This window comes from Cygnus olor, chromosome 7, assembly GCF_009769625.2.
Source record: "Cygnus olor isolate bCygOlo1 chromosome 7, bCygOlo1.pri.v2, whole genome shotgun sequence".
Lineage (NCBI taxonomy): Eukaryota > Metazoa > Chordata > Aves > Anseriformes > Anatidae > Cygnus > Cygnus olor.
The window spans coordinates 27,494,423-27,511,821 of NC_049175.1; the positions used below are offsets into that span (position 1 = coordinate 27,494,423).

Here is a 17,399-nt window from a genome sequence, read left to right on the forward strand (position 1 = left end):
GAAAAGACCCCAGAATAATACCAAGACACTGCTCCACCCCATTCTTTCCTCCCTGTTACAGTTCTTCCACATTCTGTCAACCTGAAGGACCAGCGTAACCTGAGCTAGCCTGTCAGTCACAAATCAAACCATGAGACGTCTGACAAAGGGTTGTTGTATAACATGCTGTGCTATTCTGGAAAACTTGAGGCTTTTCTCTGAGCCATGTATTTCTTATTTAAGATTACAAAGTACTTGTATTGAAAAAAAATGTTGCAATAACATAGTTCTATTCACATATAAATAAAATACCTTGAATGGCATATAAATAGTACAGTGAGAAACTGTGAACTTGTAATATTGCACTTACTCTGTAGGGCACTTCAGTGAAACAGAAGACTGAAGCTGTCGGGTAGGTTTTCAGCGGCTGCTTGGTGTCCCTGCTGCCCACTGAGAACCAGTTGATGATGCTGCTTGCTCTACGTGAAGTGCAGGAGCGGAGTGCGTGAACTGAATGCAAATTTCCTGAGCTGGGGCATGCATATACTTACAGTACAAAGCAGGGTAAGAGTAGAAAAGTTGGTATGGAGTGACTTCTCCCTGGGACTGATAATCCAGTAGGAAATCACTACCGGCAGTAAATTTCAGAAGCCAAAAGGTAGAATAGATTGTACCTGACATAGGACCTAGGGTAAGCTTTGCTTTGGAGTCATTAGCTGCGTAGTAGATACCTCGCAGTGAAAAGAAGAGAGGGTACAAAACCTGAAACAAACTCTTGAAACCAAAGTAACTTCTACCCAGCCTCCTTATGCTTTTAGCATGTGATTAGGCTTCTGTTTGATAACCCTGAAGAATTTGAAATTAATCCTCAGTGTAGAGAGCTCTTACTATGTGTTTATATTGATTACAGAACAAAGCATTCTTAAATTTACTTGCAGGTGAAACAAGTGAGCTCAAAATCCTGAGGGGTACTTAAAGAGCCAGGTCAAACAGATTTTTAACCGAAGTTAGTGATTGCATGCTATTTTGTCTATTGCATGCACCTGGATGTTAAATACCTGTGACCTATGACCACCAGGTACAGAACTTTCCTGTGGTGGTAGCAGGCTGCTCTCTCTTAACTCGTTAGGTTTGCCAGTGAGTGCAATGGCTTGACAGTTGTTTGAATTTTGGAAGATATGCAGTTCATAGGTAATGAATCTAATTGCTGTGCTTATTAAAAAAATGTCAGCCTAAATCCCTCTGACCAAGAAGTTTATCAAATTATAATCGTTAAAGGGGAAATAGATTAGTAGAGCTTCTGTTCACTGTACACTGTTCAGTGTCATAGAGCCTACATGTAACTGAATAACCTCAGTAGCTTCAGCTATGTTAGAAGTTTACCGCTGGGTTGAGTCTATCAACCAAGTTTGTTATCAAGCACAGTAGGAAAATGGGTAACTGGCAAGTTGGTGAAAACAGAGGGTTGATACTATGTGAGCTAAGACTAGACAAGCCTTTAGCTATTGTCTCAATTTGTTACATGCTAAAGACAGGTTTAGAACTACTGCTTGTACGTGACGGGAGATTTATTGAGACTTCACTGAGTGGTATTAGTAATGCTACTATGCACAGAAGTAGAGTAGGAGATGCTGGGAGAAAAAACAAAACAAAACAAACTTCCAGATACTAACATCCTACTGTGAGCTTGGGTTGCTAAATGTATATAAAACTGAAGTCAGAACTGAAGGCTCTGAAACAGGGACTAATAAGGCAGGCAAAATACATACTAGCTCACTACGTCCGGGAAAAAAAAAGGCATGAGAGAACTGAAAAAACCAGAGCCGTATCCCTTGCTGTATTTTTAAAGGGAAATCCTTAAAGGAGGAAGAATTGTCTGATACATTTCCAGTACACACAACACAAAGGGGGATTTGGGATTTCCCAGCCTGTTTTTGGCAATAGTTAAGGTCAGGAGTGGCAGAAAAATAAGTTCTTTGCTGTCTTCCTGTAATGATTTGTTTCTGCTTGCTACATAAATTTGGAGATGTAACACAGCCATTGCAAAATGCAGTCATTGAAGTGATAGGCTTCCAAGGTACATGTATTTGTGTTCTGTTTGTAGTGGCTCATGTCTGTTCTGCTTAATACTGTAATTCACAGTTGTCTTTTCTGTTGGCTCATGCTATAAATTCTTCCTGGGGTCTGAAAAGTAACCTTTGGTGAGTGTTATTGTATCCATCAGTTTCTTCAAATGGGTCCAGGTTTTCCATCTGAAAAGACAGAGTTCAGTGAAACTATATCTGCTCTGGACTAGGGCATCCCACAACCTGTAGAGCATCTGGATGCCTTATGGTACACCTACTCTTTGTGCCCAAGGAGCCTGGGCTCAGGTACGTTGGCTGCAGGATCTATGTAGTAGCTCCGGTAGATGCTTCTCAGGAACATGGCATCATAGGGCTCCTGGTTGTCCTCTGTGTCAGTATCAGGAGAACAGCTTCTGTTGTATGTGTGCTGGGAGAAAAACACTGAAAATCCAGAAATATGAACATTGCTTTTTTTTTTTCCTGGTTATTATTTGTCCTTCCAATAAAGCATAACTGTTTTTGCCTGGATGTCTAACTGGGACTGTGTCCCTTACTACAAACTTGAAAGTCATCTGGGAAATACCAACGCTGTAATGTAATTGCTGAATAACTCCAGTATATGTGTGTTAGGCTACTCATTTTCTTAATTGCCAATATGTGAAATTTCATTATCAGCTGAATCTGATCATTTCTGATATCTTAGGAGAGTTCTGATCTCTAGCAAATGTTCAAGTGCTTTGCAAAATTAATGCCTTTGAGTTTCATATTTTTAGTATCTTAGGTAAAGGTTACAAGATGTAGTTTCTAGCTTTGGGCAGCAGATGGAGTCAAACTGGATTAAATAACAAAATGAAATTTGCCCTCTTATTATAAAAGTTAAGGACAGAATCCAACATTTTTTTATGAAGTTTTCTGAATACCAGAGATTATTATATTGGACAAAAGGACCCTAAACAAGTAGAGAAATACAAAAAGTGGTTTTATATGCACAAGAATGTAGGAAAATGGGAATAAATCACAATTTTAATTAAAAATATATAATTTTCTAAAATGTTCTTGCTAGGTAGAATTATGAATAAATTTATCAAAAAAAAAAAAAGTCAAACCAATCACCACCAACAAGAAACAAACAAACAAATACCTCTCAGCACTGTACAGGTGCAGTAAAAAAGAAGTTCTGAAAAACTGTCATGGAAGTGTAAAAACACGCCATGAGAAATGACTAATAATTGTTTTTAGAAAACTTCTGGTGGAGTAATCATTCTCTCCTTGTAGCTGAACCTGTGAGCACAGAAGGTGATCATCCCTGAGGCAAGGATGAACAGAGGGGACAATGATTCTGTCAAAATTCTTCTGTCAGACCGGAGGTATGGATGGAGTGAGTAACCCTGACTGCTCAAGTTGGTGACTGCTTGGATCCTCTCAGCTGCTCCCACCTGAGCATGTTTATTGATAGGCACGCAAGAACACAGCTGAAAAAGCTCTGATTGTAGAGCACCAGGTTGTAACAGATAACAGCTTTTCACCTGGGAAAGCACTTTTTTTTTTTTTCATCGACTGTTAATGGAGACCTGCTGATTTTACAAGCTGAGAGTCTTCAGATACTGTTTCAAAATATTTTCCTAGGGAAAGGTAACCTTAGACCCTGGAAAGGACTTTATTTCCAGCATCTGCTTTCATTCCTCATTAGACACAATGGATGCTTTTACTATCTCCCTAACTGGCAATAAAAGCATTCCTAGTAACAAAATCTAGATTTTTTCACATGTGCGTTTAAATTTATTTCAGTACTGATACTATCTTATTTTTCAAAGAAGCTTATGAGAGAGTGCATTTGGTTTTATAGAAAAGCAAAAACATATTTCGTTTTAGTACGACTATATTTGGGGATTATTTTAATTGGAAGCATTTTTCACCTCAATTCTGGCATGATGTCTCTCTTCTCCCTATTACAGTGAGATGAAATGTAGAGAAGCTAGTTTGGCTGAGATCCTAATTTCCAGTTATTCTGCATAGCTCTTCTTTCACTGTCGTTTTTTCTCTTTCCTTCCCCCATTGTCTCTTTTTTTTTTTTTTGCTACGTTTTGATTGTAACCACGAGGGGGCATCCCCTGTGGCTATTGTTAACCTTGATTGTCTCAAGTTCAGCTTAATAATTTTAGTATCTCCTCTCCCTGCTTATTTTGCCCAGGTATTTCTTGTTAATGCAGCAATAACAGTTAAAGCCACTGTTCAGTAGTCCTTGGATTCCTCTGTTGCTGCAGTTTGAGCTAAGTGTTAACTATGTTCAAACATGATACATTTAGCCTGTGACTTTTTATCATCATGCGGAGCTAGCATCAGTTTTCAGTGCTATTGAATCAGCAGCAGCTTCATGTTGCACTTCACTTATAGGAGAACTAAATTATTTTTCAGAAATACCTCAAAATTTGTATTTCCTGAAGCAAAGAACTCAGAGTTTCTTATAGCTATGTCTTTCACTTGGAATAGCTTTCTTTCTCTGGGTAGAAATGTAAAGACGTGAGAAATGACATGCAGATTCTCACATTCTGATGCCTGACAGTTCCCACCAGTCTAGAAATAAGATTTACAGCAGGCAGGATCAGCATTTAGAATCCACTTCTGCAACCATGTCCTCGAGGAGGTATCGGCAAGATGCTTGTTGCATGGCCCTGGATGTTACAGCATCTGTCTATACTGTGATTTACATAAATAACCATTCCAGGCAGAGTGTGTGGTTGAGTGAGAGTACTTTTAATTGCAGTTGATACCATTAAATGTTGTAGGCAGATGCTGATGGAGCTTGAAGCACAATGAAATTCTGCCTCTATCCAACTCAGACTTTTTTTTTTTTTTAACTAAGAACAAAAATGTATCCTTGACCTTCATTGTTCAGATCACCCCAACAAAGTCCTACCAGCTGGATGCAGACCCTCACAAAGCCGTAGTATTGCATGAACTTGGGGTGGGGTGGGGGTGTCTGTGCTTATAAGTGCATGTGTGATCAGTTTTAGAATTTCAGCCTCTGAACATTGAGTAGCCAGATCTCTCAAGCATAGCTGTAGGTTGCAACACTGGTTACTTGGGAATAAATTGTGTTCCCATTGCTTGGTGGTTACCTACTGTATTTAAAAAATATATGAAAAAGAAATGCAAAAAGGTCTGTTTCTAGGTTAAATCTGTAAAAGGTCTCTTGCAAATTTCAGGGTAAATAAAAGAAGGGAACCAACACAGTGTTGCTCCTTACTTCAAAAGAGTTGGGGAAGTAAAATAACTGGGGCTATACTACTGTGAGTCACATGTGGAGTTTCCTCTTGGGGCAGGAACCAGCCTATCTCCATCTACTACATAAGAAATGTAAGAGAATCACACCTAGATCAGATGTTCAAGGTGGGTTGCTGGAATAAGCAAGGGAAAATGAGAGTCCTCTCTCCCTCCCTCCTCTTCTTCTCCTTCCTCAGGAGGCTGGGACACTCTGGATGCAGGGTAGTTCTTCAAACAGTGAGTAAAACATCCCCTGTCAGAACGGGGGTTGGCAAATGATATTCAGCACAGCTTCTGCTTTGTTGTCTGAGTCCTCCCTGCCTTTGAGTTGCTGAGTGAGGCCGCTTGGGCTGATCTCTGGAATGTGCAGTGAGACGAGGGCAAAGCATGGATGGAAACAGCTGGTGTGATAAAACTGGAGAGGAGGTTCCCAGCACTTTCCGGGTGTTCTTTTTATCTCAGCTCCATCAGAGTTCAAGAGACGTGGCTTCGTTATGGGAAGCCCACGGGGGCTCTGAGGTGGCAGTAGGGTGTGTTGTGCTGGTTCTCTTGACATGCCACCAGCTTCTAGTGAGCAACCTGGGATCACTCGGACACTGGCAGTCTGATAAGGACGCTTTGATTGTCAAGCGTGTTTGCTTATGCAGTCTGCTTACACAGAGCGTATCCCTTCTCCTGTCTGATCCTTTCAAGGTCACCCGGCAGCAAAACAAGAGGGCTGCTCAGTAGATTGCAATTTCTGATCAGTGACACAATAAATGGAGTTATCTACACCATGTGCTCCTATGAAAACCCTGAGCGGAGCCCTAGGATCTACGTGTGGGTTTATACGCTGGCTGACTGTGGAGATTGTATTAATAACTCTTTGTTGTGTAGTGCATAGATGTTGGCCTGTGTGGAAAGAGAGCTAAAGGGCTGGACAAAGGCCGTGAGCAAGCTCTCTGGCACTTGCTTGGTGACATTCAGCAATTCAATGGCTGCTGTTGTCTTCATCTCTGGGCAAGTTGTACTCACAAGGCCACTTAAAGCACTCAGCCTGTGCTACTGACCTTACTGATGCAACTGTTTCCTTGCTCTCTGTGAATTTCTAGGTGCTAAAAAAAATCCAAGGCAGCGTCTAGTCTGGTCCTTGTTTCTCTTTGCAGGACAACCAAATAATACTATCTGGGGAAAAACTCTTTTTGGTCTGCGTGCTGTCCCTTCTGAGCAGCATCACAGAGCATTGCCAGTTCCTATGAGGTACTCTGCCTGGTGACTACTGAACTTTATTTAGCAAGACACGCAATCTAGCAGCTTCAACTGGGAAACTACTAAGAGTAAAAACAAATAAATGGTGTTGAAAGAAGCTGATTAGCTATAATATCTAGAATCACATCCATGGATAACTAAATTATGTATTGCATAAAGGCATTGCTTATGTATAAACTGTAATATCCTGTCAGTCCTTCACTTCTACATGCTTTTCGTTCCACCAGGGCTTGGATAATCATTTTATGAACCAATTTCCTGAGAGCTGAACACCCTTTATGCTTTGTATCTTCTCCTGACTTCACCTTTCTGGAGCTATGCACAGAGGCTGCAGTATTGGTATGTGTATAATGGCTTGGCAGGTCTCCACAGTTGTGGAATTTACAATCATTGCTGTGTGTACAATGCTCGGAACAGCTTTTTTTTTTTTTTTTTTTTAATTTATTTCTGGTGGATGATGAATTAGGCCATCTGTCTCCAACGTCTGCTGACCCTTCCCCCCACTCTCCACTTTTCTGGTATGTTGGCACCATCCCTCAGTCAGTCAAGGTCAAGGTCTGGAACCCAGGTCTGCGATCTTCACTGCTCAGTCCATGATGGCTCAGTCCTCGTTTTCTAGGGTAATTCTCCAGTATGTTATGCACCCAGAGATCTGAGATGCCATGCAAGGAGGAGGGATCCACTTACAGTAACATTAAGAACATAGCAATAGGAACTTCCTTCAGTTAATAGTAGTTAATATTTGAAGAGTACTTTATTTAGGCCTAAAGTTAGGGAGTTAGGGTAGTTTCTCAAAGCATAAATGGGACACTTGCCAACTTGCACTGCAAATGTCAGAGGACACGTGAAATTAAATGAATTAAACACAGGTCTGAAAATGTTCAGTATAGACACATTTAAGATATCACTGAGACAGATGGAAGCTTTGGTGGAACAGAAATAGAAAGTCAAGTAAATTTGTCTTGGCTCATCCCGTTTTGTTCCCTGCCTGAAACAAAAATCTATGATAGAGGCATAAGTGTTAGCAGCCATATATATATATGAAGGTTTACCCCTATAAACCTAGGTAGCATTACTAACTGAAGAACATGATCCAAAGTCTTCTGAGATTAATGGGAATTCCAATTCAGAATTACTGAGTTTATTGGGTTTTGGTTTAAGTGCATAGATACAAAAGACTTTATGTAACAGCTTGTAGTGGTAAAGATCTCCGTGAGCACTTGGGGAATCTTTGAGAAGCTTTTTGTAAACGTCTAGGTCTTTAGCACAAGTGCAAGACTGGCAGACTTATATCCCTGTGATGACTGCCAACAGCAATAAATAAGTGTGCCATTCCACAGGGAAGGGATTTTATCAGCTTTGCCAGTTGTGTTACAAAATGATGAGTCAAGTTTATTAAAAAATAAAGAAAAAATAAGACTATGGAGCTTTGTTTATTTTTAAACAGAAGACCATGGGTTCTTTTTGTTTGCTGCCTCTGTTCTGGCCTTTAAAGTTGCATGCAAACCGTACTGTGAAGCAGTTGTGTGTACACAGGAAGACTAAGAACTTCTTTTTAAAACCTGGAATTTTCCTGCAGGGATATGACTCCATCATTTAGAGCTAAAAGATGCTACAGAACATCATGAGATTTGCATTAACATTTTAGGAAGAGATGATACTGAGCTAAAGGAAGGGATGATGGAATGAGAATTAGTGGAGTAGACCAGCAATGAGGAAAAAGGGGAAATTCCCACCCATGGAAAGCAAAACACGGCATCTGACAACAGAGCAGGTGTAGGATGTCTGGGAACAGGTAATGCCCCTGTGGAAGTAGGTCAGGATTACCTCTGCCAGGAAAAATTAGGAGTGGTGCTATGTAAATTTTATGCACAATATTATTTAACTCTACAGCTTCAAAGGGTCATTAGATTTCATCTTTCTTTTTCAGTTGGCTAATTTCAAGTACATGTTTTCGCACCTGTTTTGGCTGCAGAATTCAGAGGTTTGTCTTGTAGGTCCAAGCAGTCCTGTCTGAAGGTGAAGCAGCTGAAGATGTTGATGCTGAAGGATGATAACCACAAACAGAAATACCAGCTCTCAGCCCTTCAGGAGAGGCCATCTTCCTTTAAGGATCAGAGCCTGCCTAGACTCAGCTGTGGTTGCCTACTGACAGGTGAGACTCCTGCCCTGGGATGAGGCCTTGTCTGTGCTGCACTGAAAGGCTGGCCTTAGAGTGGTCAAAGGCAAGCGAGTCCTTGTACCTGCCCACCTTGGCACACAAAGCAGCTGCAGTTGAGTGCCATGCTACCCCCTGACACAGGACCCAAAGTGTACATTCAGAGGCACTTGTAGCATAGAGAGTAAATCTGCCGTGGGGGAGCCTTGCTCCTCTGAACAAAAGCAGCACAGACATAGCCTCAGTTTCTTCTGCTGGGGTTAAACTTAAAATCCCTCAGTCCTCTCTCTGTATGACTTTACAGGGTGGCTCTCAGTAAGGAGTAACCTAGGGAAAAGACAATATTCTTCTTGTTCTTGAAGTGTTAATGAGTCTGTGAGATTGGCTGGCTTTTGTTCAGTTCTCAGTGTATACCGCAGCATAAGGAATCTTGGTTTCAACAACTGAGACAGGCTTATGAGTTGACACAAAAATCAAACATTCTCTTCATTGTTGTTATAATAGTTCCTCTGTCGTAATAAGCCCTCAAAGACTGAAGCAGAAAATGGTTTGCTCCTTGCAGGGAATTGAAGTTGGGAACCATAAAATTCGGATTACTTTGAGACTTCTGTCTCTCTGACTTTACCAACTGGCAGAAGATTAGATGACATCAAAGAATCACTGCAAAGGGGCTTATTTAATTTTGAAATTTATTGGAAATTGTCACATGTGGCTATAATGCTAACAGCTGCCTTCATGTCACTTTACTGCAAAAGAGTGGCATTATGCCTGGATAAGGGTATAAAAGCTGGAGCTGTAAACTGTGACAGAGATGTAAGTTGAACTTTCTGGGATACACAGCAAGTTAATTCTACTGTCTGTACTACATGTGTTACAGGCTCAGAAGTGTTGGAGCTTGGTTTTTGTAGTAGTAGTAATTACACTGTTGCAATTAATTAAGTGAATTCTCAACGTAAAATAAATTATCTTGCTTAAAACCACTCAGATGAGATATTTATGCAAATAACGATCCTGTCCTAACAAAGAGTTGGAAAAATACTTTTCAGGTTTTTGTTTGTTTGTTTGTTTGTTTTTTAATAAGACCTTGAAAATATTTATTTCTCTCTTTGAGTTTTCTATGTGTGAACTTGGGATTTAGGAAAATTACAAACCCAGTTTTGAGAACAGGATTGGGAAAAACAGTACTTCAAGTGCTCATTCAGGAATGAGAGACCTAAGTGCAAGCTGGGTCAGAGATGGCTAAAACATGCCTGTTTCCAAAGACCTTTGTAATGGTGGGTTCACTCTACCACAAGAGCCGATCCCTCATTTTGCCTCATCTTTCAGTCAGATTGATAGATAAAGAGCAGAGATATGAGGTTTTTGTAAGAAATTGAAATATGTTTTATAACCAGTCAGTTTTGAATTAAATTCTTCAGGATGCTTACCTATCATTTCCTTGTTTAAGTCCACACAGGTGTGAGAACTTTAATAATTTTTATTTATGAAATCAATTATATACTTTTCGCAGACTTGATCTGCAGTCTACTGTTACTGATCTTTGGAAAAATGGTATTGAAATATTGTAACAGTTACTTAAAAAAAAATTAAGAAGTTAGGAGAAATGTGCTTTCCATAGAATCAGGTGTGGACACAAGGTGAAGGAGCACCGACTGACATTGTGGAAGTGTCTGAATGTTAATAACTCATTAATGTTCTACAGAAAGTTCAACCCTTCTTTAACATCTATACATTGATTTGGGTCATAGGTACTGGGGAAAGGACCCCAAAAGAAGTAAAGTAATTTCAGTCAAAAATCAGAAATCTGCAGGCAAACTTGCGTAAGCTTACTTAAGGCTGGTTTGTCAGTCCTTCACCACCTGTGATTTGAGTGGCTTACAATGCAGCTACTGGATGCCTTGAGAGATTTTTGGAAAGCAGACAGAGAAACTGTGCCTCCAATGAAGCAACAAGATTCAAGACAGTGTATTTCTGAAGGATTATCGGAGGTCTTGGGCATGCAGTGAGATACAAGGCTGTAGGCCAAGCGCTTTCAACCCCTACTGGTGCAATAATCCATACAAAATGTGCTGGTTTACCCATCTAATTGCAGGATTTGCAGAAAAAAAGAGAGTAAGAAGTCAGAAAGAAAAATGTATAGGATGTTAAATAACTGTTTGTTAAACGTCCAAAATTGTTTCATACTACAATATTTCATATATAATCTATGACCTAAAAGCTCAGCTCTTTTAAAAATAATTTTGAAGCCCAATAAAACTCATGGGGGTTAATAGCTCTCTATGGTAAGGTTTTAACAGAACATAAATCATGTTCATTGATGGGATCCTTGTTGATGTATATCTGAGATGACTTACAGATTTGGGAATTATGTATTCTGTTTTAAACTTTCCGCCAAAATCAACATCCCCATAACAGCACCAGAAACTGTGCCCTAATGAAAAATATTATCATAGATGATTTCAAATGGTTTTAAGACTAGTCATTTATTGCTTCTTTAAAGGAGTCCCATTTATAGCAGCAAAAGTCAGAGGAAAAGGTCACTCACCTTCTGTCTAGCCTGTCAAGAAAACTATTTGGGAGAGGTGGGAGGGAAAGGATAGGTTGAGGAAAGCCTGAGAGGAAGAATTCCAGCTCGACAGTGTGTTTGTTGTGAATTTGTAGGCCTGCCCATCTCTTGCCTTGGTGCACTGGGTGTTGTTATTCTTAGGGTTTCCACTTAAATTCTTCTGGAATATTCAGTGAAGATGCTGAAAAAACAACTTCCCCACGTGTATTATGCAATCTATTATGTGGAATCAGAGCTGAAACAGCCTGTCCAGTGGGAATGGTTTTGTTATGAGTTATCCTTCCAGCAGGGGTTTATCCATGTGTGCTGGAAATTACAATATTAAATGCTCCAGCATGGAAATTTTTGTGAGGATTATCGGACTTACGTTTTCTTGGTGTATTGCAGTCCAGGCCTCCTGTTGGCACAGAGGTTCTCTGGAGCTTCCCTTGCAAAGGTTTTGTAATACTAATGCCTGAAATAAAGAAATTTGAACTCTGCTGAGGAGTACCAGAAAATAATGTTTTCTCAGTTTCACTCCTAATGCATGACATTGCCTATTTAAAACCTTTGCTCTTATCTCAAAGCATTTTGTTTTAAGCTGCCCAGTTGAAAAAGAGCCACAGCATTGTTCCAGCTTAGAATTGTTCTGTTTTCTTAAGTGGACAGATATAAACCGTGGGTAACAAAGAATTACATTTCAATTTTTTTTTAAATCTTTCTCCAGATTTATGTGTAAGCGTATGTATATAGAAGACTGAGGTGTTTCAGATACCGAGTGTACTAGCACCCTCTCCTGAGATGGCTCAAGGATGGTTATCTGCAAATGGAGCAGAAGCAGCTCTGAGGTTGCTGCCTCCTAGAAGTACAGCTTCAGCTGCTTGCTGTTGCCACTTATCTTTTGCCAGAAGCAGCTCAGCGCATTCAAGGTCAGTCTTTCCCATTCTCTTAGTGCGTGTGTGTGTGAACACTCGTATCTGATTCCTTGGGACTGAATCCCCACTCTAGTGCCGAGACCTGTCCGGGGGTGACACATGTCTATTTTTAAAATAGATCCACCAGATGTTTATTATCTGAGTGCAGTGTGATTATTTAGTCAAGATTATATTTCTTTGGGCTTTATACTGCAGTCTGATAGTGCTGTTTTACTTGGATGGTTGTTTTGGTTTTAATTCTGCGGTCATTTCAATGAGTGTGCCAAGTGCTGCAGTGGTAGAAGGCAGTTGTTTTTGAATCCATGTGATGCTATCGCTACCACGTGCTCGAGGCCTTGCTACTGGCCTGATCCTGTGAGATGTTCATCACAGTCCAAAAATAAAACTTGCTCACAATGTGATGTATGGAATAGTCTTACAGGGGAAGGGAAGGGGGAGCTTTATTGCTTGTATCACTTAACATTGGGACTACATGAAAACTGGAAAATATTACGCCATAGTAGTAGCCTTTCAAATCACCGCTGGGGTTGCCAGCAGCAATTGCAAAGCTTCATAATCCATTACAAAGCTTTATTTCATCCTTCCATTAGCTTTTGCTTGGAGAACTCATTTCTGCTAGTTAATGTCAGGTAATCTTGGAAGGAAAAAAGGGCTTTTTCTGAAAAACAGTTGCTCACATTTCAGTCTTATCACAGTCTGTGAAAAAAAGTTATATTAATAAATAAAGGTTAAAAACAAATTAATTTCCATAGTTTGGCTACACAGACCTAGCATTTCACTGAGATCAGTTTGAGCTACAGCTATGCCTCTTCAGCCTTCCTCTGCTGAGGCCACAATGCTCACACAATAAAACAATTGGTCACACCTCATTATTGAGGTTATTTGCAATAGTGTACAAAGGACCAAGTAACAGATGTTTTGAAATGGTTAATCAGTTGTTATAGATTTAATTAAGTTGATGCCTCCACATCTTTTCAATATTTTTATTTTTTGTAAAAGCTGGGGCAAAGATCTTAACTACAGACTCAGTCAAACCTCTGTGAGGCTCAGGCTTCAACTTTATAACATAAATATTACTTGCTTGTTATTATAATATTCTGTTTTTGCCACTTACACTAGAGTTTTGTATCTCTGAATTTCACTCTTGGAAAGTTAAGTTTGGACTTAGATGTATGGCACTTGTTGTTTGGAGTGACACACACAAATCCCCATACACCAGAATGAAAATTCAGCCCTAATCATCAAAGGGAAGTGAGGACTAAATGAATGTGTGTCATGCGTATCCAATTTCCCCACTGATCATCCAGAGAAAATAAATCACAGCGGATGTCCTTCCACCACTTCTTCTTTGTTTAAATAGCTAGACGGAGCTCTACGTTAAAGTCACCCTGGGACTCCCCGGAGAATACTAAAATAAATTAATATTTGTTGATTAAATGTTTTGACCCATATTAAAGCCACTGGAAAATGATAGGCCTAGTTTGTCATGGCAGCACTCCAGGTTTTTTATGTACTACTGAAATCAGAGGATAAATATGGAGGAGCACATCTCAACTAATCTAATACCCAATTTCATCTGTTTTTAATAAATCCTTTTTTGGGGATTGCACTCTTTGAGGTACTCGTTTGTACCAGTCTCTCAGAGTTGCCTAGTGTCCAGCTGTGCTAGGATCTCCTGTCATCTTCCCATTCTGAGACAGAAAAAATAGAAAAAGAGATTGACAGGAAAGAGAGAAAAATAGGGAAAGGCAGTACAGAACAGACTGGATTGATTAATGGGAACATGTTAAATGGCACAAATTTGCATTAGGTATCCAAGCTGCATTGATTTTTCAATAAGAATGGGATAGCTTACAGTCCCTCATCTCTCTGAAATGTTCCCTTACACCCTAAGGCAATTTAATTTGGAAAGAATTGTTGGAAGAAATCTGATAGGTGTATAAAATGAGCGGTATAAAAAGCATGCTGTCATGGCAAAGGCAGTGCCCCGAGACTCGGAACCTGCTCAAAAGTTAATTGAAATCAATTGGAAAGACTTCTGTTGACTTAAAGAAGCTTTGGGTGAGCCCTTGGGAGAGCTAGTTTCAATACCCAGATTTACCACAAATTTCTTGAATGGCTCAGGGCAAGTCACTCAGGGCCATAGCCAGAACGGGGGCCAGATACTGTAATGAGATTGCTCAAAGGGAGGAGAGTGCCAAAGGCTGTCCAGGCAGCCTCACGCTTCAGGGCTCTTCTCAGAAGTGGGTTATGAGCTGCTAATAAAACAAATAATAACTTATGTTTAACCTATCCTAGGATGATGTCAAGTCAATTTAAAAACATTTTGAAAATGAGGATTAGGCACTTATGACTATAAGAACAGCATCTGTGGTAAGACCAGCTTGGATAAAATGTCAGGGGCCACGAATCCTCGTGTTTCAGAGCATAAACTCACCACCAGCTGGAATAATGAAGCAGATACCTCAGTGGAACGATGTGTTACTGTCAAGCAACTTATAGTATCGTTTGCTATGGGTTGTCATCCAGCCATACCTTTCTATGGATGCTCCCTAAGGAAGGGGGGGGTCTCTTCTAACTGCCTGGGGAATAGCAGAGGTGTCTGTAATCCATGTAACCGGGGCCACTTCCCTGAAGCGACAGAAGCTCCTGGGGAGTGCTGCACCATCAGAGCCGCTGGGCTGGGGTCCTCCCGGTTGCTCTCATAAACTCTGGCAGTGCTTTTGGTGCTGTCAAGAAGGCTCTGCAAGCTACAGGGGCTGGCCAGTGCCTTGTTGGCTTTAGCCATCCATCCTGGTTTAAAACATATATTCATCCTTATATCACTCTGGGGTCCTTTGCTGTTATTGCCAGTCCTTTCTGGATCCCACATTCAGGGTGGCATTTCTGTTGCAATGCTTCCTTGCTGCTCAGGCAGAGGCATTGGGCATGAACAGCAGCAGCAGCGGTGCTTTGGGAAGCCAGGATGAGTGTTAGCAGCTCTGGGCACAATCAGCATAGGCTGCGTCTTGCCTGGGTATCGATCACTGCCAGCTAAATCACTGATGGCTGAGACAGGTTGTATGTGAAAGCACAGGAGATTGTTCAGATGACAAACTTATTTTACACAGGACTAATAAGGCAGAAGAACTACCAGGAAAAAGAAGCTTTTACGGAAATGCAACTTAGACATTGCAATGTTTTCCAAGCTTTTAGCCAAAAAAGACGGGGAGAAGGAGCCATCAGTTTCTGAACATTTTTTTTTGATTGCCTCTTTAGAGAGGATTTTGTTGATAGCTAAAAGTTTACTGATATTTTCCTGGGTTGCCTGAGGCTTTCTAGTGAGGCTGGTGCCAGCTTACGTTAACATATCTAACAAGTGTTGGCTTCCAGGCTGTGTTAATGGCTGCAAGCCCTAGATATTTAAGTTACTGAAAGTTCAATCAAAAGTTAATTAGGGCTTTTGGCTTTTCCTGCCTCCATCAAGAACAGAGCAGAGGAGATTTCCTAATGCAGTCAAGGAAGAGAGGATAAAATCTATGCTATCAGACAGCAGTGTTTAATAGACAGCTTGAACACCACGATCTGTGCCAATGAAGCAGTATTTCTAGGGAGCTCACTGCCTAACTTGAACGTGTCTCTGGTGATGATTCCACTGAACCTCAGGTACCTGGGCCAGCAAAAAGATTAACGGTGATTTTATCTCCTTACATCATTCCCAGCTCTCTGGGATACGAGATGCCTGCAGCTTTGTGTGCTGCAGCCAGCATTAGATGAGCTGCCTTAGTTCATGGCTACAAATCCCATGTGCCGTTTGGACCCCGGGTCTTCTGGGAAGGGTCTGTGGCTGCTTTGTCTGCTTGCTGTTGATGCAGAAGCAGGTAGGGTGTGTGATATAAGCCACGTTGGGCAGACATTTATCACCCATTCATACTGAAGAGGTCTGCGGGCTTGGTTACATACCGAAGAACTTTTTTGTTATTATTACTATTATTATTGTTATTATTGTTTCTCCCTGTCCATAATATGCCCTCCAAAAATGAATACAGGAAGAGTAGCTGGATCTCCTGCCTTCTTCACGTCTCTTCTCCACAGTGTAGAACTGCTTGAATTTCTTAATGGCAAGCTCAGAAAGTTGTTTTTCACAATGTGAACCAAAGAACATATTGTCCTGTAATTGTGTCTAGGAAAGGGCAGACATTGTAGCTGGAGATGTTCCAAAAGATCCCCTGGAAGCAAATGCAGCAGCCAGACAACTGCTTCTGGTCATTGGCCAAAACAAAAATCAAACTCCACGTGGTGTCACCTTGACGCAAAACCCAACTAGTATGGGAATATTTTGGGGGTTGAAATAAGTTGCTTTACCCTTACATATTCATTCCAAACCAAAGAGTAGGAAAAATAGTCTCTGACCTGACCACCAGAAGTGAGTCCCAGGGAGAGGTGACATGTATATGAATTGAATTCTGCTGCTTTGCCTTTTGTATATTTACATTAGCTAAAGTAGCTTCAACGTGAAAAAAAAAGAGACCAGTTCTAGAAACACAGAAGGCTGTCTCTCATCTGGAGAGATGGGAGCATGCAGTTCAAATCCATGCTCTGAAGAGACAGAGGAGGAGCTTGAACTTTCCTGACATTTCTCTTTACTAAAAACCCATTTGTAGTTACTTACAGTTTTATCAAACTGAAACTATTCAGGATTAACTTTTTCCTTCAGGGTCTATCTTACCTTCTCTGTCTGTGTTCTTAACATTGGGCTTTCGTTTGTGTCACGGTGGTCTTGAGCAGTTTCGTTGCTCCTCTTGAGCATGTGACCTCCTTGTAATGTCTCTTTTAGCTTTTCTTTTGAAACTGAGAGGGTAAGGATACAACTGTGACTTTGAGAAAAATGAAGATGAATTATCATTCTTTCAGAAATGTTACCTTTCTCATGTGCCAAGTTCAACATGAATGGCTTGATGAGTTTGCCTGGAGCTGGTTTTTTTTGTTGTTGTTCATGGTGTGTTTTTTTTTTCCAATTGATCTTCTTAATGGAAAAAAAAAAAGGGCAAAAAAAAAACAAAAAAAACCCTGAACTTTCAAGTCCTCTAGGCATAAACAAGTAGAAAGGGGGAAAAGGAAGAGGGAAGGTAGAATTTTAAAAGATTTTTTTTTTTTTATTTTACTGTTTTTTCTCTTGCAGGTGTCTAATTAAAAAGGGAAAAGTCAACATATTTGTAATACAA

The 17,399-nt window shown here is 40.4% G+C and overlaps 1 protein-coding gene across 7 annotated transcripts in view; it reads left to right on the plus strand.

The window, feature by feature from the left end:
- Nucleotides 1–35: 35 nt before the first annotated feature.
- RBM20 (RNA binding motif protein 20) overlaps nt 36–17,399 on the plus strand; it is a 131,083-nt gene continuing 113,719 nt past the window's right edge. For 6 of the 7 annotated variants that reach the window (XR_005821620.1, XM_040564136.1, XM_040564138.1 and 3 more), the window contains exons 1-5: nt 36–1,170; nt 3,321–3,412; nt 6,785–6,896; nt 8,555–8,712; nt 11,988–12,189. Coding sequence is in view for 6 of the 7 variants with exons in the window: in XM_040564136.1 (XP_040420070.1) it covers nt 12,062–12,189 (128 nt within the window). In the remaining variant the exon portion in view is untranslated. The remainder of the gene's footprint in view (nt 1,171–3,320; nt 3,413–6,784; nt 6,897–8,554; nt 8,713–11,987; nt 12,190–17,399) is intronic. The other variant, XM_040564137.1, reaches the window with a different exon arrangement.